Source organism: Protopterus annectens, chromosome 17.part0 (assembly GCF_019279795.1).
Source record: "Protopterus annectens isolate FY-2018-M chromosome 17.part0, PAN1.0, whole genome shotgun sequence".
In the NCBI taxonomy this organism is placed as follows: Eukaryota; Metazoa; Chordata; order Ceratodontiformes; family Protopteridae; genus Protopterus; species Protopterus annectens.
The window spans coordinates 318191579-318215305 of record NC_056751.1 but is presented as its reverse complement, the minus strand read 5'-3'; the positions used below and the strand labels follow the sequence as shown (position 1 = coordinate 318215305).

At 39.8% G+C, this 23727-nt stretch overlaps 1 protein-coding gene across 1 annotated transcript in view; it reads left to right on the top strand.

Moving 5' to 3' along the window:
• The window catches only part of SLC25A22 (solute carrier family 25 member 22), a 1136472-nt gene that overhangs the window by 204518 nt on the left and 908227 nt on the right, over positions 1–23727 (top strand). The window contains exon 3 of the mRNA XM_044059339.1: positions 6665–6790. Within this exon, the coding sequence (XP_043915274.1) occupies positions 6665–6790 (126 nt within the window). The remainder of the gene's footprint in view (positions 1–6664; positions 6791–23727) is intronic.

Here is a 23727-nt window from a genome sequence, read left to right as displayed (position 1 = left end):
CATGTTGGTGTAAATGACCTGAGACATACCTCACTGGACTATATGAAGAGAGACATGATTGAGCTCTCGTATGTCCCTAGCCTTGAGCAGCGTACTACCCTCGCCTAGAATGATGCCACAGTATAAACAAGAATGATTGATTTCAATAATTGGCTTAGTTTTTGGTGTCATTCCAAGGGAAGCCAGTTCCTATCTGCCTGGGAAGCCATTGTCGACAAACCTCTCTGCTTTGCCAGAGATTGTTTGCACTGGGCACCCCTAGGCTTTCGGCTGCTGACAAAGGCTCTTGCCTCCCCTATAGTGCCTTTTTTAGGCAAGGTCTCAAACAACACTGCTGATGTGAAATTAACTAGTCAGAACAAAATAAGGGTCATGCTGCTAAATAGTAAGAGTTTAAACCAAAAACTGCACTCCCTGGAAGCACTTCTGTCACTAGAAGATGTAGATGTCTGTGCAGTCACAGAAACCGGATTTAAGGCCTGAGAGAGTACCCCAACCCTGCAAGGTTACAATGCCTTCCACACCTTTAGACCAGAAAATGAACATATGAAAACCAAAGGAGGTGGTGTTTCAATCTATATTAAGGATAAATTCACCTCCTCTCTATTTAGACTGGACAACTCCATGGAGTTACTCCAGGTCCAGGTTAAAGTGGGTAAGACCCCCATTCAAGTCCTAGCCAGCTATAGATCCCCTTCCATGGGCCAACACCCATGTAGCTTACTTAACCAAACTGAAGACAATCCATATTTACAGAACACACTGGTTATGGGGGATTTCCGTTATCCCACCATCAACTAGGAAACCTACTCTAGTCCAAACTGGCTAGCACAAAAGTTCCTTGACTTTGTGAATTCAAATGCCCTGGAGCAAAATGTCCATACCCCAACAAGAAGAGCAAGCTTTCTAGATCTGGTCTTCACAAACATGTCAAACAGATGCTCTGCTGCAACTGTTGTACCCTCATTAGTTAAAACTCACTACAAATCAGTCACCTTCAAACTGACACTAACACCAGAACTCACAAAGGGTGAAATCAGACTAAACACCTTCACACAAGGTAAACTGTACCCTCCTAGGTGAATGTATAAATGCATTCCAAGCCCCACCCCAACCTGAAAGTGGTAACTACGCTGAAGCTTGCACTAAATCCCTGTACAGTCACTTGCATAAGTGTATAAACTTGGCTGTACCAGATAGAATTAAAGTCAGAACCTTAAGTAAAGTAAAATCAAGCTGCCATGGTGGACTTCAGCATCAACAAACTCTGCAATAAACGCAAAAGGTTGCTGTCCAAGAAAATAAAGACATGGACGCAACAATGGAAAAGCACTTTCCTCAGCCTTAACTGACAAATTAGACAACTTGTCAAATCCTCCAAGAGCTCCTTTGACAGAAACCTACCAAGTACTGCTAAGAATAACCATAAGGCCTTTTACAGCTACGTATGTAACCTAAAAGGTAGGACCCAAGCACGTGCAGAACTGGTGGCCAACAATATCACACATACAGAGATAGCAAGCCTGCTAGCAGATAGGTTTGGTGAAAATTTCACTCCCTTATCCCCTCCTGACGTACAACAAACCCTCCCCAACCCCTCCCCCCACCTTACGTATCTGAAGAGCAGGTCTTCAATGCCCTGTCCAAGGCAAAGAGCATGGCACATATGGGACCAGATGACATCCCAGGCCATCTTTTAAACAGGTTAAAATATGAACTAGAATCACCACTAAATACCCCTTTTAATCATAGCCTAACCACAGGCTTTGTTCCTAAGGAATGGAGAACAGCTACAGTTATTCCCCTCCACAAAGGTGGCCTAGCAACAGACTCAGGGAATTACTGATCCATAAGCCTGGTCAGCCTCTTCTGTAAACGTATGGAATTTGTCATTATGGACCTCATAAATAAAAGCATAGATGACCTCCAAACCCTGGATCCTACACAATTCAGCTTTGTGAAGGGAAGCTCCTGCCTGTTAAATCTGGTGGATTTCTTTGAAAGTATGACCAAAGCCATTCATGAGGGCAAGTCTGTGCACACAGCATACCTTGACTTGGCAAAAGCTTTCAACACAATCCCACATTCAGGCATTACTGATAAACTTAGAAAACTGAATGTAAACCCCTTTATTATAAGATGGGTTGCCAGCTGGCTCACAAACTGGGCACACACTAGCAAAGTGGGAGACTCCACATCAGATAGCAGACCTGTTACCAGTGGGGTGCCACAGGGGTCAGTGCTGGGCCCACTACTGTTTGGTATATACTTCTCAGAAGTTCAGGTCAAAACTAAAGGGTTGTGGCTGACCAAGTTTGCAGACAACTGCAAACTAGGTGCGATCATTGAATCCCCAAATGATGTTAGTATACTTCAGGAGGGTCTCACACAGACCACCGACTGGTGTATTAGTCATGGTCTCAAACTGAATGCAAAGAAATGCATCATCATTCCCTTCGGCACAAACTATGTCCCTTCACACTATTAAATCGACAACAATACCCTAAGTACCCATGAAGTGGTAAAGGACCTAGGATCACAGGTTGACCTTGACCTTAATTTCAACCACCACGTGTCTACCGTTGTAAGGAAGGCTTTCCACATGGCTCATTTGATTAGTAAAGGCATCGCCTCAAGAACAAAAGAGGTTATAACTTCCCTGTACTCTACACTTATCCTGCCCATAATTGAGTATAATTCCCTATTTGGTATGTACCATACTAAGCACCTGCAGCAGTTGGAGAGACCTCAGAGGCTTCTAACAAAGAATATCAAGGGCCTCCATCAATGGCCTTACGTGGACCGTCTAAAGTCCCTGTCACTATACTTTGTATTGTATAGACGTCTAAAGGGAGACTTATGGATGGCCTGCAGAGCAACCCAAGAACTGAACCTAATGAACTTAAATCAAATGGGTCTAGGGCTACTCTTTCCAGGGACTTAAATATGGCCTGTGACTTAAATAGGACTTGTTGGAGGGACAGATATGTCTCCCAGCAACTGCCACATGATTGGAACAGGCTACCAATTCATATGAAACAGAGCACCTCACTGTTTAAGAAGACCCTAGACGAGTGGATGGGGCACTGTAAATTCTTACTGGGGATAGTGCTCACAACCCTCCTGGACATGAGCAGTCGTCACTAAATGCAGTCTTGGGTACTGATTAGTACTTCTATGGTATTATATTGGGTTGAAACGGCTAGGCTTAAATTGACCTCCGAGTCGATAGCCTAGTAATCTCCTATGATCCTATGTTGCTTTGCAAGGGTGGGCTGCATCTTTCCCCTCTAGGCTTTCAGATATTGGCTAAAACATTGTCCTCCCCTAGTGCCTTTTTTAGGCAATACCAAACTGAAATACCTTCCACCACAGCAATAGCAACCTAAGGGAATCTAAAGATGTTACTGCTCAATGCCAGGAGCCAAAACAAGAAACTCCACTCCATCCAGATGCTCCTCATCTTGGATAATATGGACATCTGTGCAGTTACTGAGACAAGGTTGCAAGGTACAGAGAGCACCACTTTAGTGCAAGGCTACAATGCCTTCCATACATTCAGGCCAGCTACTGCATAGGCAGAAACCAAAAGCGGAGGTGTCTCAATGTATATTAACAACAAACTCACCTCAAGACTAGTCAAGCAATATCACAAGCATGAGCTTCTCTGTTTCCAGATTTTCATAGGCAAAGTTCCATAACATATCTTTGCAAGCCATAGGTCACCCTCTATGACCCAAGATGCCCATAACTCATACTTGGACTTACTGAAGGTTCTCAGCATTTAACCCAGTACCATATTCATGGGCGACTTCAAGTGCCCCATTATAAACTGAGATACTTATACAACCCCAAACTTGCAGGCTGAGAGATTCTTGGACTTTGCAAACACAAACACCTTGGGCAAGATAGTTAATATGCCCCCTAGGGATGCAAACATAATTGATCTGGTGCTCACAGACATGGGAGAATGCTGCATTTCCTAGTGTAGTGCCTCTCTGGTAAGGTCAGAGCATAAAGCTATCACCTTCAAAATAAAAATCAACTTTATTATCACAGCTAAACTCGTAACATTTAGGAACTATTTAAAGGCAAAATTCTTATTATTAAGCGAAATCCTGTCAGAATTTCAAGCCTCCTGAAACCCTGAGAGCACAGCTGCCTATGCAGAATTATTCATGGAAATCCTGTACGGTCTTGTCAATAAATGCATAGAGTCAGCTGTGCCTACCAGAAAGAAGCCCAGAACTAACTAAAAATACAAACCAATCTATAGAATCTGATAATAAGCAGTTTATACAAAAAAAAAAAAAAAATACCATAGCTGAGATTATGAAGTGCTTCACCCAGTATGATAAAAACACTCTCATCAATCTAAACAAATAACCAAGAGAGAAAATTAAGTCTAAATTTGAGGTAAATATAGCCTTCCAGGCAAAGAACAACTAGAGGGCTTTCTTTAGCTATGTTTGAAACCTCAAAGCCAGCACACTGCAGTGTGCAGAATTGATTGTAAATAGAGTTGTCTAAATGGAATTGGAAGATACAACAATTCTGATGGCTGACAAATTCAGCTCCAGTTTTACTCCTCTCCCCCAACTGCCGCCAGGAAATACCATGACACAATACCACTCTCCCAACTATCATTAAGTAGCAGGTCCTGGACTCATAAGGCCTAAAACACAGCATGGATGGGTCCCTATAATATCCCATAATGTCCCCTAAAAAGTGTGAAACATGACCTATTAGGACAATTGGAATCACTGTTTAAATGTAGCCTCCAGACAGGCTTTGATCCACCTGAATGGAAAACTGCAATGGTTATCTCCCTGCACAGGGGCACGCCATCTGTGGGCCCAGGAACTACAGACCCGTAAGTCTGACTAGTCTCATATGCAAAGCCATGGAAAGAGCTATCATTGAAAAGATTGATAAGAAGATAGACAACGTTCACATACTCTATCCAACCCAGTTTGGTTTCATCAAGTGCAGATTATGCCTACTCAATCGGGTGGACATTTTGAGAAGGTCACTAAGGCTGTGGATGAGGGTAAAATGGTGCATACTGCCTACCTTGATCTGACTAAGGCATGCGATACAAAACTTCACTTGGGCATTGTAAACAAACTCATGGATATGGGGATAAACCCCTGTGTTACTTGCTGGATAGCCAGTTGGCTCTCAGATAGGTCCTAGGAAGATAGGATGGGGAGACCACTCCACAAAGACTATGGTCACTGGCATGGTCCCTAAGTGCTGTGTGCTGGGTCCACTCCTTTTTGACATCTATTCCTCAAAAGTCAAGGCCAGTGTCAAGGGCCACTGGCTGACCAAGTCATAGAGTCCCCCCAAGATGCTAACAGACAAATGACCATTGCCAAAGCCATGGTTTAAAAATCGATGCCAAAAAATGCATAGTATTACTTTCTGGGAATTCAGCAACCCTTGGAAATTACTTAATTGATAAGAGACCTTAAGACTAGAACCAGTAGTTAGAGATTTGGGGACATATGTAGATACTAGCCTGGCTTTTGACCAACATGTGTCTAAGGTATTAAGGGAATAATTCTATGTTGTTCAACTTAAAAGCAAAGTAATAGTATCTAGCTCCAGTGAAGTCATTATTCCACTGTATTCATCCGTCATCAGGCCCATCATTGAGTACAACATCCCCTTTGTTATGTACCTGACCAGACATATGCAGCAACTGGAATGACTCTAGGGATTCTGCACTAAAACGAAGATAGTGTATAAACAACATGTCCTATGCAGATTGCCACAAAGTCCTATTTCTGTGCTGTGTTTCCTACAGAATATTAAGAGTTGATGATGTATGCCTGGCATACAAGGCATCCTTGGATCCCACTTTGATGGACCATTTGCATATCTGCAAAACCAAATGTTATCAGGATTACTCAATCTAGGGATTTTAACTTTGCATGTGGCATAAATAGGACACGTTCGAGGGGCAGGTATGTATCTCAGAGAATTGTCTTTCTCTGGAACAGGCTTCATATCTATGTAAAGCAGAGCATTTCCCTAACTCTATTCAAGAGAAACCTGAACCAGTGGATGGGAAATTGGAAATATAGCCTGGACATAGCACCTGTCTCTCTAATAGACAGAGGCAGATTGTAAATCTTGCCTTAGGTTACATATACCCCTTAAATAATCTCTAAGGCACATAAGATTGCAGGATACATTTAGGATACTTGTTTAGACTTATAAAGACCGCAGTCATCATTAGCATAATATACATATATTAGCATAATATACATATATGAACCTATACCCTCAACTAAGTATGTTATTTCCAAAATAACTGTATATTGTGTTAAGGTATCTATTGTGAAAAATGTTATTTTTAGTAAACTTGGCTTTTGAGCAAACTTATTAGCTTGTTCATTGAAATAATTTTAAACTAACAAACTTTCCACTGACCTGTATACCGCCAGAAGCGCATTTTATTAATTAGTACCAAGTATGTATAGCTGCCTGTTTTGGTGCAACAACTTATCATATTTGCACAGTGAGCTTTCCTGTATCATGAATTTATAACACCTCTGTACTGAAAAATGCAAAGACAGAGTTGTTAGCAATTGTAATAGCAAATATTGGGTCCTCAAATAGATCATATAATTTGTTTGTTTGTTCCGATCTGCAGTTTACCTGCCAAGCTGATCAATGGAGGGATAGCAGGACTCGTTGGTGTCACTTGTGTGTTTCCAATTGACTTAGCAAAAACCCGTTTGCAGAACCAGCAAAATGGGCAACGAATGTACACAGGAATGTAAGTACTATGAGTTAATTGCTAACAGTGATTTTTTTTCTTTTCATTCTATTATAGACTGAATATAACTGTATAATCATGCCTGCTTGATTACTTATATACTTTTCCTTTCCCCTGTACTGTGGCAGTCTCTTTTTTTTTTCTGTTCAAAGTATTCTTGCATTAAGTAAATGATGACTGTGCTGACAATTCTCAATACCCTCTGGTAGTCTACTATTCGTGATAATATGCTGCATCTAATTAGTTCTTGTCCTGAATCAAAACATAACTCCTTTTCTCTAACAGTTTTCTTGCATTTTGGAGTTCTCCTGCTGTAAGAAGACTCTACTAAGTGCATACATAGCATGACCAAATATTAGCTTTCAAACAGGAGGGTCTTCTTTCACTGGTAGGACACTGACTCAGAGTTAATTAACAGTAAGTAGGGGGCGCAGTCAGCAAATCTCATACATGAGGGGGATGCAGGAGACACCCCCCCCCCCCCGCCAGAGAATTTATTTAAAATTTTATTTATGTTTTGGAGTAAAACAACTGACCACGACACATCTTTATTGGCACCTATATCTTTGCTTTTGTATGAAGTTCTTTTATACTTACTTTGTTAGCCTGTCATAAACATGGAAGCTAAACTTGGTTTAACTCTACAAGCATTTTAGAGTGTGCTGCGGTAATATAATTACTTTTGCTTTGTTAATTGTTGCTGTTATTTTTGTTAACAATTGCATTAATCTTTATCCTCTATGAAATTATCAGCTCATTTTGAGTTAAGTATTGTCATGGGTTGTACCCTAGAGTAGTCAAACTTTGTCTTATATACATACCTAGATGAAAGGTCAGCCAGTCAATAAACAAATATCAGTTTGCCACAATGCAAGACAGTTGAGAAAGCATTTTTTTTCTAATGAGTCACTCATTCCAAAATGTATTAATTTCACTAGCAGAAGGTTATGGCACCGCTGTATTGACCAAATTACAAGAGAGATTCTTATTTGGTTTGGGTTAAATCAGATTTTTGCACAGCTTTCTCTTATCTGTCTGTCACTTTATGGTTGTCTGAGTGCATGTGTGTGTGTGTATGTGTATGTATATTTTTATATATGTGTGTGTGTGTGTGTGTGTGTGTGTATATATATATATATATATATATATATATATATATCTGTATTTATATAAAATAACCTTGCACCCATGTTAAGTAAATGATTTACTTTATCTCCTCAGTTTGACAGCAGCTAACTTCACAAGTAACACAAGGCATAAATAATGTACCAAAGTCAAACTACTTGCATAATGCGTCTGATGAATTTTCCAAGATGCCAATGTGTGTGATTTGTACACAAGAAATACACATCTTAGCTTAGTTTTTATATTCTATTACATCATTTATGTTGTAGCTGAATGTAAATGAATACACATTTCGATGACAGCTGAGGACCACATGATCCTTGTAGACTAACCAATTAGTGCTAACAAGATAGGTTGCAGTCTATATTTATTATGTAGCTCTTACTCCACCTTGTGCTTGTAAGGATGACTTTATACCCTCAGCACATTTTACACCTTAATATCTCTTTAGGAAGGCTGTTGTGCTGTCACTTGTTTAAATAACCCTGCCTTGTATGTCCTCTGAGGTACCCACCTTGCATACTCAGACTGTGCCCTCTACTTCGTATGCATATCTCTCTCTATATCTTTTTTATTATCCAGTGTGTTATTTCTTAAACATCTGTAGACTCTCTTGAAGTAGTTATTTCTGTCATGTACTGATCTCATTGATGTTACTGGTCATATGAAAAAATGAAATGATTTTTGAAATCATTGCATTGTGATCTTTTTTGTCTTTCTGTTGTTTTATGAAGTTGTACAAATTAAAAAAAATCTTTTGGAAATTGCAAATATTACATTCTTCTTGTCTTTCATTGTATAGTGTCTGGTACATTCTGTCCAACATTTTTATTGCCTTCATTTGAACTCTTCTTCTGGGTTCTTATGAAAATAAGGCTTCCAGAGCTGCACAGAATACATACTTTATATAGGGTCTTACCAACTATCTGCTGCTTCTTTATGTGCCCAGATTATCTTGTTGTTTTCTTATACTTATTGTTTTTTTTTTAATTTGCTGAACCTTTTTAAGCCATGATGTCAGAAAAAGGGGAAGGGCAAATCCAATACATATGGACAGTTTAGAGTATACTCAGGCCCTTTACTGCTTATTTACTGCTGCCTGCCCTCTTCTTAAGTAGGAATTGGAGTTTTGCTTCCCAGATGCATTTTAGCATTATTATCTGAACTGAGTTTAACCTGTCATGTTTTAGACAATGTCGGCATTCTTCCCAAGTCTCTTATCCTTTTATACCTTTTGTGTGCCATCATTTGTTATGTAATTTTATGTCATATGCAAAAATGGCAAATGTTTGCTTTCATTCTTTTTATACAGACAACAAATAGGGCCTGTTCCACTACTTAAGATACTTCTCTACTTACAGCCCGTTCATCTGAATGAACCCTACTTTCTATAACCCTCTGTGTCCTATTGCATAGCTGGTGCTTTACTGGTACTACCCTCATATGGTCCTGTGCAAACCTGTCTAGTTAGTTCATTAACATTTATGCCGTTCCTTGCAAAATGCCTTGTCAAATTCAGACTTGGACATATGTTCAAGTTCATGTGTGTTATAATGCTTATTTCCTAAGTATTTACTACAAAACATTGAATGTGCAATATAAAATGAACCAGTAAATTAAAGTAAATATTAAATAATCCAACAATCCACACCCTGATACACACACACACACACACACACACACACACACACACACACACACACGTGGACTTGCGCATGCATACACATACATATGTATATACAGTAACTAATTAAAAAATATAGTCAAAGCTACAGATGTAATTATACAGACAAAAGTACAAATTCAGACAAAAATGATGATGGATATCAGATTCCAAAATGTAAGTGTAGTTATATGTAAGTCAAGGTCTGTGCATTATTTGACAATAGTCCAAATCAGAAGTCTGTAAATTACCTCAAGGCACAAGACACACAGCAAAAAACACAACAGAACCTAGTGCAAAATTATTTGATATTGGCAGGCAAGAAGCTTAGATCCTCTTGAAACCCCAGCATAAGTAGTGCTTAACAATCCTGGAGTCCCAAATTCAGAAAGAACAATACTGTTACAATAGCTGAAACAAAAAAAAAAAAAAATCAGCTATAACAATGTAATAAAATACAAAGTAGTAAATTGGAGACTAAGTTGTAAGAACGCACAGAGTGCCAGTTACAGCATTTAATGAAAGTAATGTAGTCCACAAAAAGCACAAACGCTAACTGCCAGGTGTATCTGAATGATGATGCTTCCAAGCCAAGATGTAGCAAACTATTTTATTATATCTAATATTATAATAGTTAAGCGCTTTCACCCATTACATATGGGCTTCATCAGAACTACTGACATAAATTCAGCTGTAGTTTAAATAAAATGTGGCGCCAAATAGCTGTTTTTAAATAAACTTCCCTTAAAGGTATACATTCTACATGGATAGAGTGCTCAGCATATCAACTGAGCATTAACAATAATATTAAAAAAGTTTTATTAAAAAATACTTAGATACCTGATTTTAATAATATTGCAAGAATGAACATAATATTGAATCACAACTGTAACAGCACTCTAGAATGTTAGTGTGCTGATGTAACTATTACTGCACATTAATATAAAGACGCATTAAAATATTACCACACTAATAAGAAAAATATAAAAAATATATAGTAGATAATATGAAAAATAATAAATGTAAAAAATAATAAATACCAACAGCATAACAATATGTTGTATAATCCAACAATAAACTGAATAAACAATGTATATTAATGTAATCATCATATGTTTAAGCTGTCAATTTATAATTTCCTTACCAAAATCGGTTTAATGGATATGTGGTCATTGAGACCTGGCAAAAGCTGAAGCATCTGTGTACAATTGCCACCAGACCTCCTTGTAACCCCAAGGTAGCCTTGGTATTACCCCCCCAGGATCGAATTTTACATTCTCTAAAATAGTAAACTTAAACAAATGTGAATTTCCATACTTTTCAATGTGCCTATATAAGGCATTATTAACATCCTTCTTCCGGATACTATACAAATGGTCATAAATACGCTTTTTGAAAAACCTTTCCATTTTCCCTATATAGTATCCTGTATAGACTGTACACTTAGCCATATATACCACAAATTTGGAATTGCAGTTACCCTGCCTAAATCTGATACATGTTTTGTTAATATTATCCAATATTATTGCATCTTCCTCCATAATATGTGTGCATTGATTGCACCATCCACATTTCATTGTATGTTTCTCATAACCCTTAGCCCTTCCACTATTTTTGTGTTCTAAATACATCTTCAAATTGTTACCCATTTTGTACACAAACATGGGTCTACTACCTACTGTGTCCATAATATCCTGGTCAGCTAGCAGCACATTCCAATTGTTAATCAAAATGTTCTTAATTTTATTTACATGAGGTCCATATTCCAAAATACAAGCCCGTTGGTACACCTCCACCTTAGTTGGTTCAGATCTGAGTAAACTTGGGGCATTGTTCCCCCTATAATTAGCACCCAATAATATAATTTGTCCGATAATTTCTGGCAGTCATTCTAAAACATTTCCATTAGGGGTAGTTGTTGACACATGGCCTAAACATTTGTATGGCAAAATTCTACACATGGCAAAAGATTCTTGGGAACTTTTAGCCAATTATCCTATATTTGTGGAAAGAGGATCTAATGTTTGTTACTATAGATGTTATAGACCTATTTTCATGTATCCCTAAACAAGAGGGAATAGACTCATTTTGCAATAGCATTAGAAAATACGCTAACTTAGAACGGGATTTTACATTGTATGTCTATAGTACTTGAGCATAACAAGACGTTATGTACTCACCATAACATTCGATGTATGTAGTCCATCTTGCCTCACATTCTTACCCGTGGGTTCGGAGCCAAATATCGGCTCCGACTCGGCCAAATTTTTCTAGCTCGAAGTCTTTCTATTGGCTGGGCTAAGATGTTATCCCATGCTGCATTGCTCCATATCCCCAGATCTAGTTTGCTGCGAACACCAACACTCATACCTCATGCATAACAACACCCAAGGAAAGAAAAATAAATGAAGAGTGAAGGGAACTCTAAAAACCAGACCTAACCTCCAGATCCTCCAGGAAGGGGAAGGTGGGTGGGTAAGTAAGAATGTGGACAGTGCAATCAATGCACACATATTATGGAGGAAGATGCAATAATATTGGATAATATTAACAAAATACATATCAGATTTAGGCAGGGTAACTGCAATTCCAAATTTGTGGTATATATGGCTAAGTGTACAGTCTGTACAGGATACTATATAGGGAAAACGGAAAGTTTTTTCAAAAAGCGTATTTATGACCATTTGTATAGTATCCGGAAGAAGGATGTTAATAATGCCTTATGTAAGCACATTGAAAAGTATGGAAATTCGCATTTGTTTAAGTTTGCTATTTTAGAGAATGTAAAATTCGATCCTGGGGGGTAATACCAAGGCTACCTTGGGTTACAAGGTCAGGTGGCAATTGTACACAGATGCTTCAACTTTGCCAGGTCTCAATGACCACATATCCATTAAACCGATTTTGGTAAGGAAATTATAAATTGACGGCTTAAACCTATGATGATTACATTAATATACATTGTTTATTCAGTTTATTGTTGGATTATACAATATATTGTTATGTTGTTGGTATTTACTACTTTTTACACTATTTATTATTTTTCGTATTATCTACTATATATTTTTTCTTATTAATGTGGTAATATTTTAACGTGTGTTTACATTAATGTGCAGTAATAGTTACATCAGCACACTAACATTCTAGAGTGCTGTTACAGTTGTGATTCAATATTATGTTCATTCTAGCAATATTATTAGAATCAGGTATCTATATAAGTATTTTTTAATAAAACTTTTTTAATATTATTGTTAATGCTCAGGTGATATGCTGAGCATTCTATCCATGTAGAGTGTATACCTTTAAGGGAAGTTTTTTTAAAAACAGCTATTTGGCGCCAAAACTTTTATTAAAACTACAGCTGAATTTGTGTCAGTAGTTCTGATGAAGCCCATATGTAATGGGTGAAAGCGCTTAACTGTTATAATATTAGATGTAATAAAATAGTTTGCTACATCTTGGCTTGGAAGCATCATCATTCAGATACACATGGTAGTTAGTGCTTGTGCTTTTTGTGGACTACATTACTTTTGTTGACCAACGCTTTATTTCTTCATTTAATGAAAGTAACGAATTGCAGGCATCTGACTCTGTGTCCAGCTCCGATTTCAAAACAATTGATATATTCATCACATTAATCACTGTTGCAGTAGCCTGTAGCTGCATGGGTTATATTTTGCCAAGGATATAACAGCTGGCCAGCTTCCAAAGCTTCAGGGCACCTTCCACACACCCAAACCTTCAGTCAGCTCACTGCTGACTAAAAAGACAGGTTTGGGCACCAAGAACTTAAGAGCTTTCCTGCCACCAAATAGTACACTACCCTGAGGCTTTCGAGGATCAGTGGTCAGCTTTTGCAGTTCCTTTGCTGCGCAGATAAGTTCCCTTTAGGGAAAACTATTTATATTTTAACACCTTCCTGTTTAGGAAAGTCATTTTAAAGCTAGGAGTTTGTGTTTTAATGGACTGTTGTAATTTTAAATGAAAGTGCTCTTTTTTGTTATTTTAAAAGTTGTTTAAAGCAATTGAAAACCATTTTTTTTTCTGAGGAGAAATTGTCTTTATTTTTCTTTATGGGGCTGGAAAGGTGTGTAAAAGTGCTTTTAACTGTGTTTTTATGTGAAAAATTGACATTTAAAGTTAAGTTTTACTGGCATTTGCTGCTTTTTTCCCCTCCGGAAAATGGCATAATTTTTGGCTTACTGACCCAACTATGAAAACACACCGGCACACGAACAGGAACCACTTAGGAAACGTAGCAGGAACAGCGAGACAAAAATGGCAATATAATCCACCACGAAGTCCTCCAAGGTTAAAAATAAAACTTCTTTAATAAACGATACACTCGAAAAGTAGAAATCAAACACAGTTAAGCGCTTTCATCTGCCATGCGCAGACTTCATCAGAACTAATGGTTGCCACCATTACAGAATATTTAAACCAAACTTGGCGCCAAAACTCAATATGCTTTCTTAAAGACACACTTTATAAAATCCTCCCTAATATACATAATAATAAATAATTAATTACTATATGCAATTCTCTAAATTAAAAACTAATGATATATAAATATAAAATTCATCTGAATACTACCTAATAACATTTTAAAATAGTTTTTTATGTAAAAACATGTAATATGTACATATACGTAATTGATTTAAAAACAAGATGAACAACCATACTTAAATGTAAAACGTTAAAATACTAAACAAATATGGGGCTAACAATACATTAAGAGTCCATAATCAAAAACGGTTTGATACTAATGTATTCATTAATACCTGGACTCCTAGTAAAATCAGTCAGCATCTGCCATTTGCTTTCCTTACAAGGCTAATCTTGTTTTCCAATCACCTCCATATAGTAAATCCTGCTCTTGATCTATAATAAAAAATAAGAAAATATGATTTTCCCCATATTCCTTAATGTGTCTATATAGTGCATTTTTACTATCTTTAACCTGTACTCTATAATAATGTTTATAAATGCGTTTCTTTAACTGCCTTTCTGTTTTGCCTATATAATAGGCTGAACATATCTTACATAGAGCCAGATAAACTATATGTTTAGTATTACAGTTTCCACCTCTACTTCTAATCAATGTATGATTTACATCTCCTAATTGAACCTCCATACTCTCATTAATATATTTACATTGATTGCATCTTCCACATTTCCTAGTCATAATATTCCCATGCTTCTTCATTATCTTATTAGATTTTACTTTTTCTAACAATCTCTTAATATTAGGACCTGTTTTGTGTACTATAGTCGGTGCATTTCCTAAAATTATTCTGTTCGATTCTACCACAGTAATCAAATCCCAATATTTGTTAATAATATCCTTAATCCAATAACTATATGGTGTGTAAGTAATGACACATACTCTCCCCATGAAACCCTGATTGGTGTTACTGCGCTCTTTAATGTGTAAATTATTACCTAATAATGGCGTATATTTATGACCCCATTGTGTTGTAACATATTCAATTGTATCCCTTAACATCCTAAATGGATATCCTCTATTAATGAATAAATTATATATAAGGTTCATTTCTTCTTCCAATATTTCCTTACTCGACAACATCCTAGCACCCCGAATACATTGTCCCTTAACTATGTTTTTAAAAATGTGTGGTGGGTGTTCACTAGTAAAATTTAAATAGTCATTGGAAAAGGTGCTTTTACGATGAAGTCTGGATGCAAACCCGTCCTTAGTTAAACTAATATATGTATCCAGATACGAAATACCTTAATCACTAATATTGTGTGTGAATTTAAGAAACTGAGTCGTTCCATTAATATACTCTAAAAATCATCATTTCATCATTTTTTCTTTAGATACGTTCCATAGAATAAAAATATTGTCAAGAAATCTTGAGTAAAAAACTATATAGAAAAAGTATTCACTATTAATAATAAATTCATTTTCCCAATCAGACATGACAAGGAAATTCATAGCAACACCCCTACTCTGTCTAAAATATTCACCTTCAAATGTTATATAATTATGATCAAAAACCAAACCCATCATGTCTAATATAAGTACTATTTTATCCCAACTTAACTGTGAAAACTTTCTTAGACTATTTCCAAACCTTTCAAGTCCTTCTTCTTTGGGTATACTGGAAAATAGGTCACACACATCTATAGTCACTAATGTTAATTGTTCTGACCACAATTCTGATCTCATTTTTCCCAAAAAATCCCAGGAATCCTTGATTATATAAGGTATATTCTGATATATATGTTTGGTCCATCTATCTATGGTTAATCCTATATTATATGTTTTGGATCTAGATCCCGAGATGATTGGTCTAAATGGAGGTTTCTCAATAGACTTGTGCACCTTTGGGATACCTACTATGCGTGCCATAACTGGGTGTTCTACCTTCAAAAATTCACACAATTCTTTAGTAATTCTATTATCAATTAGGTATTCCTCTAAAATTAAATCAATTCTCCTGAATCCTATATTAATTTGATTGATAGAAACTGTCTCATAGTTGCCTGATACATATAATATGTTGTATATTTCTGCATTATATGCTAGATTGGTAAATATTGCAACACCCCCACCTTTGTCGGGTTTCATGATTCTTATGTCCTTGTTATTAATAAGCTCATTTAAACATTCTCTTTCTTTCATAGTTATATTATCAACCTGTGTATATTTTTTAGAACTATGAATTTCCTTGTTCAAACTATAGAGATCCCTACACACCATTTTCTCATAATTGTTCACTTGTGCATTACTCAATGGCATATATGTACTTTTTTTCTTTAATTCTGTGGTCACATACATTTTATTATCATCCTTTTTAGTCTCAAATTGTAACGCTAAATTAAGTCTCCTACTAAATAATTTAATTTCCTTAATGTGATCAACCAAATTGAATTTATTAGAAGGTATAAATTTCATTCCCTTACTTAATAATTGACAAAATTCATTCTTAATATTGAACTCTGTATAATTAAAAACTTTAAATCCTTTATATATACTGATAGATGGATGCTTGTCTAGATGAAAACTATCTTCCACTACTTCTTCTCTTCTTGGTATCACTACACTACGGGTGTGATTTGATTCCAAGCTTTCCTTTTCCATAATATGTATTGCTTCATCGTGCTCTAATACATCCTTCATTTGTATCTCCTGTTCGCTTGTGTGTGCGGTTTCCAATAAGTTGGATGAAACCTGCCTCCCTGAAAATTCTCCTCTCTATGTGTTTCCCTAAAATTTCTATAGTCAATGTGTCTATCCTTGATCTGTAATTTTCTATCCTGTGGCCAAATGTATGCTTTGTGTAGTCTGTAGGTTTCTATGTCACTTTCAATCTTTCTATTCTTTCTTAAATAAATACTGTCTGCTTTAGTGTCAGCCAAATGAAACTGTTTGTGATATAAATCACCCCATTGATCAAAATCTGGATGCTGTAATATAATTTCATTAATATTTTCTACTTCATCAACAAACCCCGACAATTTTTCATCATTACACTTCATGAGTAATTTCATATACATAAATCCAAATTCATCAAATAAATTATTAAATTCAGTAATCACATTTTCATTATAGTCCATGCCCATAGGTAGTTTAAAAAATCTCAAACCTTTGGGTACTATCCGGGACTTAATACATTTAATAAAATATGCGTTATCAACTTTAACATTTTTAATCTGTATCATTTTATTCCCTAAACAATAAATCATGTTCTTAACAGTATCCCTTTCCCCACTACCATATCTATTTTTATGGGTAGGTGAATGATGTATTTTATCAAATTCATATTCATTCATTAAAAAATTATCAATAACTTCATTATTAGAACGTAGTGTCTTATGTGGAAAGAAATTATTATCATTCCTTGGTTCAGGCAGAATGTCCTGGAGGTTATGGAGGTTCAATTAGGAGATGTAAATCTTACATTGATTAGAAGTAGAGGTGGAAACTGTAATACTAAACATATAGTTTATCTGGCTCTATGTAAGATATGTTCAGCCTATTATATAGGCAAAACAGAAAGGCAGTTAAAGAAACGCATTTATGAACATTATTATAGAGTACAGGTTAAAGATAGTAAAAATGCACTATATAGACACATTAAGGAATATGGGGAAAATCATATTTTCTTATTTTTTATTATAGATCAAGAGCAGGATTTACTATATGGAGGTGATTGGAAAACAAGATTAGCTTGTAATGAAAGCAAATGGCAGATGCTGACTGATTCTACTAGGAGTCCAGGTATTAATGAATACATTAGTATCAAACCGTTTTTGATTATGGACTCTTAATGTATTGTTAGCCCCATATTTGTTTAGTATTTTAACGTTTTACATTTAAGTATGGTTGTTCATCTTGTTTTTAAATCAATTACATATATGTACATATTACATGATGTTATGTGATCCTATCTCGCCTACATTCTGAATGATGGGTTCGGAGCCGATCCCTCGGCTCCGACTCGGCACGCTTATGCCAAAGAGCGAAGTCTCTTATTGGCTGAGCTTACTATATCCCAGGATGCACCACTGCCAGTCCCCCAGATCTCGTTTGCCGCTTCAACTGCAAAGACGTGGTCTCGAGCTGGCTGGGCTGAGTAGCTTTTATTAACTACTTTTCTGTCAGTTTTTTGCTCTTTTATATCACAAAAGCCGTTTTAACGGCTATCGCTGCCTTTGTGTACGTTTGAGTTGTGAAATTTGTTGTGTGTGATTGGGTTGAGTTTGTTTCGGCCCCCCTTACAATCCAGGGCCTTTTCGGTCAACCTTTGTAACTGAAGCTTTTAGTGGTTTAAAGTTCCCGGTCATTACAGCTAAGGTTGTGTTTTACACTATTACTGTAAGCCTTGGGTTTTTTTGTCACAAGCGAATCTATAGTTGTTAAATTTCCTGTCAGAAATTGTTTAACATCATGTCTCAAACCCCTAGGCCTTCGGGCTTTAAAAATGTTCTAAATGTGCTTTTAAGATGTCTGTTACTGATGACCATCTACTTTGTGTATATTGTTTAGGGGCAAAGCACTTGCAGGAGTCATGCAGCGTATGTCACGCTTTCTCCTCAAGGGTCCTCCAGGAGAGGAAAAATAAATTGATTCTCAAGGGGTTAGTTAAACCCTCTTTGAAGAAGCCTTGTCTTCCTCTCCGGCTCCTGCCAAAAGAAAGGGCTTCGTTCCGACCAGTCCGTCGGATCCGACTGCCAAGAGACCTAGGCAGGCCTCTCCTTCGGCTCCAAAGACTTGGAGCCGAGGTCGAACGGTCTGCCTCGATGCCTCCAGTATCGACTCCTGGCTTCGGAGCCGATGGCTGGGGCATCGAGGCGGGTCACCTTCGCCGGCTCCACTGCTCTCGGAGCCGACAAGGGTCGCCGCTCAGACACTTCCTCCTCGGCCGAAGTCTACCTCGGCACCGATGGAATCTGGTGTGTGTGTTTCCTCGCCGATTCTCATCGAGTCGCCTCGAGCCGGTCCCCTAGTCCCTTGGGGCCGAGGGAGAGGTCTTCTCGAACCCGTTCTGTTTCCTCTCGGTCTTCGAGAATGTCGGATTCTGATATAGACAGGGTGCTCCAAAGACTGTTCCAGTCCCCAGTCTTCCAAAATTTGTTTCGGTTCCGACCCAGTTGGCTTCGGAGCCGATGACCATGACCCACCCCATTGCCTTTCCTCCTCCGACTGCTTCGGCTCCGTTGGAGCAGGTGCTCTTGGAGCCGGTGGAGATCTCAGGGTCGGCTCCGACCCTTACTCCAACCCGGGCCCTCGGGTCCGAGTTTGGTACGCGGACTTCTTCGGCTGGACCCGAGGGTGATGTTTCGGGACCTATGCTTTCGGTTCCGAGCCTCCCTCTCGGTGCTTCGGCTGCGGGACTTCCGTCTACCATCATGGCTCCGGAGACCGGACACTCCCAGGATTCTGGGGGTCCGGCTTTCAGGGCCATGAGGAGTGCCTTGACCAAATCCTCTTGGGCCATCTCTCCGGTTTTACCAGCACCTTCCTGGGTGTGGAGACTGGGTCTTTGGCAGTTCCCTGTCCGTAGCCAGCGGAGCCCCGAGGCCTGAGGTTACCCCAGTGGGGTTCCTCCTCCTGAGGGTTCTTCGGAATTGTCTCCATAGGAACACCCAAGGAAGAGATCGTGGAAGAGGAAGCACGTGGACTCCCCGAGTCTATTACATCGGACACTGATATGGATGATGCGGAGGGGTCCCCTAAGTCGCCCTCGGATGATGTCTCATTTGCAGACATCTTAGAGATCCTCAAACAACGAGGCGGCTGGATATCCAAACCCCTCTGCGGACGAATCAGTGCTCCTCAAGGCCTTTGGGGCTCAGCCCTCCGCCTCCTGGGTGTCTCCGCCCTTCGACGAGCTTCTGGATTTAGTTTGTCAAGGCGTGGAACATCCGGATACCGTGGAACCAGTCCCTTCTCGTCCAAACAAATTTTTATCTGCTCCCCGAGAAGGAGTTCCTCACTAAAGGCGTGGCTGTAGATGCCATGGTGGTGGCATCTGCTACACAACAGGACGTGGCAGAGGCTTCAACGTCCATCCATCCTCCTAATAAGGAGTCTAGGAGTATGGATAGGTACGGAAGCGCACCCTGACTTCAGCGGCCTTTACCTTAAGGTCTCTGAATTATTTGGCACATTTTACCAGGCTTCAGAGGGATCTGGTCAAGGAGTTGTCAGATTCCCTCTCGGGTAACCTACCTGAGCAGCTAGCCCAGTCCGTTAGCTCTCAGTTGGCTATCCTTCGCCAATTGCTAACTCGTCCATGAGGCTCATTTCCTATGCGGCCGAAGGGGCGGTAGAGCGGCAGGCACAGGCGTGGCTCTCGTGAGACAAGCCTGGCTCCGCTTGTGTCAGTTTGCGGAGGCCTTCAAGTCTTCCTTCGCCGACGCTCCCTTTGATGGGTCCTCATTGTTTGGACCCAAGGTGAAAGACACCCTTACCCGCTGTGAGCAAGAGAAAAAAACGTTATCTGCCGTAGGGGCCCGTTATTCCACTCCCTTTCGGCCTTACCCCAAGGCCAAAGGAGGGGGGAAAATGTGGTTCCGAAAATCTCGCAAGTTTTTCTCCCAACAGCAGGAAGATTCCCCGTCCAGAGGCAGAGGGCGGGGAAATTTTTCAGAGAGACGCCGTCCCAGAGGCGGCAGAGGGCCCCGCAATTCTGGAGACCGCGAGTCCTTTCGTGGCTCTTCAGCCTCCCACACGACATGAGGGATTGCCCGGCTGTGCTGCTCCGGAGCCAGTCGGGTGTCGTTTTGCCAAGCACCTAAAAGCCTGGGAGTCAATCACTCAGGACAGATGGGTGCTTCGGATAATTGCCGGAGGTTACACCATCCCATTCAAATACTCACCCCCTCCGTCCAAGAGAATCCCGGACCCACCACCCAGTCAAAGGGAAATGGCAGCCGCAGAAGCTTTAAAGCTGCTAGAAAAGGAGTCATCCAACCGGTCCCCACAGACCAGATCGGATCAGGAAATTACACCAGGTTCTTTTAGTGCCAAAAGACAGGGGACCTGAGACCAATATTGGATCTCAGCAGACTGAACCAATCCGTCACGAAATCCAAATTCCGAATGGTCACGTTACAATCCATTCTCCCATTGTTGGAGAAGGATGTTTGGATGTGCTCCATAGACCTCAAGGACGCCTATTATCACATACCGATACATCAGGCGTCCAGGAGGTATCTGCGCTTCAGCCTGGGAGTCAGTCATTACCAATTTTGTGCTCTGCCCTTTGGTCTCACCACAGCCCCCAGGGTGTTCACCAAGTGTTTGGCAGTAGTGACGGCTCACCTGAGAAGTCTTGGATTCCAAGTGTTTCCCTATCTGGACGACTGGCTCCTGACTGCCACCACCAGGCATCTACTAATGGACAACCTCAAAGCCACCATCTCTCTGGGTGTTTCCCTAGGGATTACATTCAATTGGTCAAAGTCTGTCTTGCTGCCCTCTCAGCGCATAAAGTTTATAGGAGCAGAGATAGACTCAAGATTGATGCGCGTCTTTCTTCCTGCCGAAAGGATTCGAACTTTACAGGGCCAAGTTCAAGCTCTAATCTCGAGATCCAAAGCCCCAGCCAGGATGGTCCTACAGGTTCTAGGCTCAATGTCTGCCACGGTACTTTTAGTTCCTCTAGCAAGGTTACACATGAGGATTCTTCAGTGGCTCTTGTCAACTCAATGGTCCTTTCAGGATCTTCCCCTCAATCATCACATCATGATTACGGAAATATGCAAAAAGGACCTTCGCTGGTGGCTTCAGACATCCAACTTGGATCAGGGAAAACCCTTTGTTCTCCCTCCAGTGGTTACCCTGACGACAGATGCCTCCCAGATAGGGTGGGGGGGGGGCATTGTCTGGGGGGGCTAGTTCAGGGCTCCTGGCTTCCAGCAAGCTCTTCTCCACATCAACGTGTTGGAGATGAGGGCTGTACTTCTATCCCTACAGGCCTTACACAAGTTTCTTCCTCAGGGCATCATTGCCGTCCACACAGACAACATGTCGGTGGTTTGGTATCTGAACAAACAAGGAGGGACCAGATCGTATCCCCTTTGCAGAGAGGCCATGAGAGTGTGGGAATGGGCTGTAGCTACCAACCGCTTCTTGGTAGCGACCCACATCCCGGGAAAGTCAAATGTATTGGCGGACAAATTAAGCAGGACAATTCTCTCTCCTCACGAATGGTCTCTAAACCGCACAGTAGCAGCCCAGGTTTTCAAGAGATGGGGACGCGTGCTGCGACCTATTTGCAACTCCACAAAACACCAAGTGCCAAAGGTTCTTCTCCTTGATTCCACATCAGGAAGTACCAGCCATGGATGCTCTAGCACAACCTTGGCCAACAGGGCTACTTTATGCCTTTCCTCCAATTCCACTCCTTCCCAAAGTTATTCAAACAGCTTCTCAACTAGGGTCTTCAATGATTCTGATTGCCCCATACTGGCCTCGTCAGATATGGTTTCCTTACCTGAAAAAGCATGCAGTGGACGATCCGTGGACCTTAGACCTGATCCCGGATTTGCTAATCCATCAGTCGGGACATTGGCATCAGTCCCTTCAATCTCTGAAATTGACAGCTTGGCTCCTCCACTTCCAACCTTAGTTAGAAGTCACGCACTAGACCCGGAAGTTGTTCACATTTTATCTTCGCCCACAAACCCACCACTAACAAATTGTACCTCAGTAAGTGGAAGAGGTTTGCTATCTGGGCTCAACTCAAGGGCTTAGACCCTATCACTGCTCCTGTCCCAGAGGTTTTGAAATTCTTAACATCCCTGTTTAATCAGGGATCTTCTGTCTCAACTATTAAAGTTCAACTAGCTGCTATCTCTAAGTTCCATGAATCCACGGATCCTCCTTTGATGAGCAGCAGACTATGCAAAACATTCATTAAAGGTGCGAGTCTGTTAAGACCACCAGTTTTTCATCCTGCACCTCCGTGGGATCTTGATTTGGTGCTTCGCGCATTAACATCTCCCCCTTTTGAACCGGCTGCTACATGCGAATTAAAATATCTGTCTTGGAAAACGGCATTCTTAGTGGCTATTACTTGACAAGAAGAGTCTCAGAGCTTCAAGCCCTGTCTATTAAACCACCGTATTTGATTTTCCACAAAGATAGAGTATCACTCAGGCCTAATCCATCCTTTGTTCCAAAGGTCTGCTCTAGTTTCTGTCTTCAACAATCTCTAGAACTACCAGTTTTCTTTCCGAAATTCTCTAATGAAGCAGAATACACTCTCCATAAATTGGATGTTCACAGGCAATTACGTTTTTATTTAGACAGGACTCAGCAACTTCATAAGTCAGACCAGTTGTTTGTGTCCTTCTCAGATAATAAATTGGGCCAAACCATCACGAAAGCTACAATCTCAAAATGGATCAGAGATTGCATAACTCAGGCCTATTCTTCTTCGAATGAACATCTTACATCATCTATCAAAGCTCATTCTACCAGAGCTATGGCTACTTCTATAGCCTTTCATTCCAAGCTCGCTATATCGAAATTTGTGCTGCGGCTACTTGGTCCAACCCGCACACTTTCATTTCCCACTACAAATTGGATGTGGCATCTAAAGGACGAGCATCATTTGGTTCCACGGTACTCAGGAGTGTTTTCCAGTGAGCCACCCAGGATTCAGGTGCT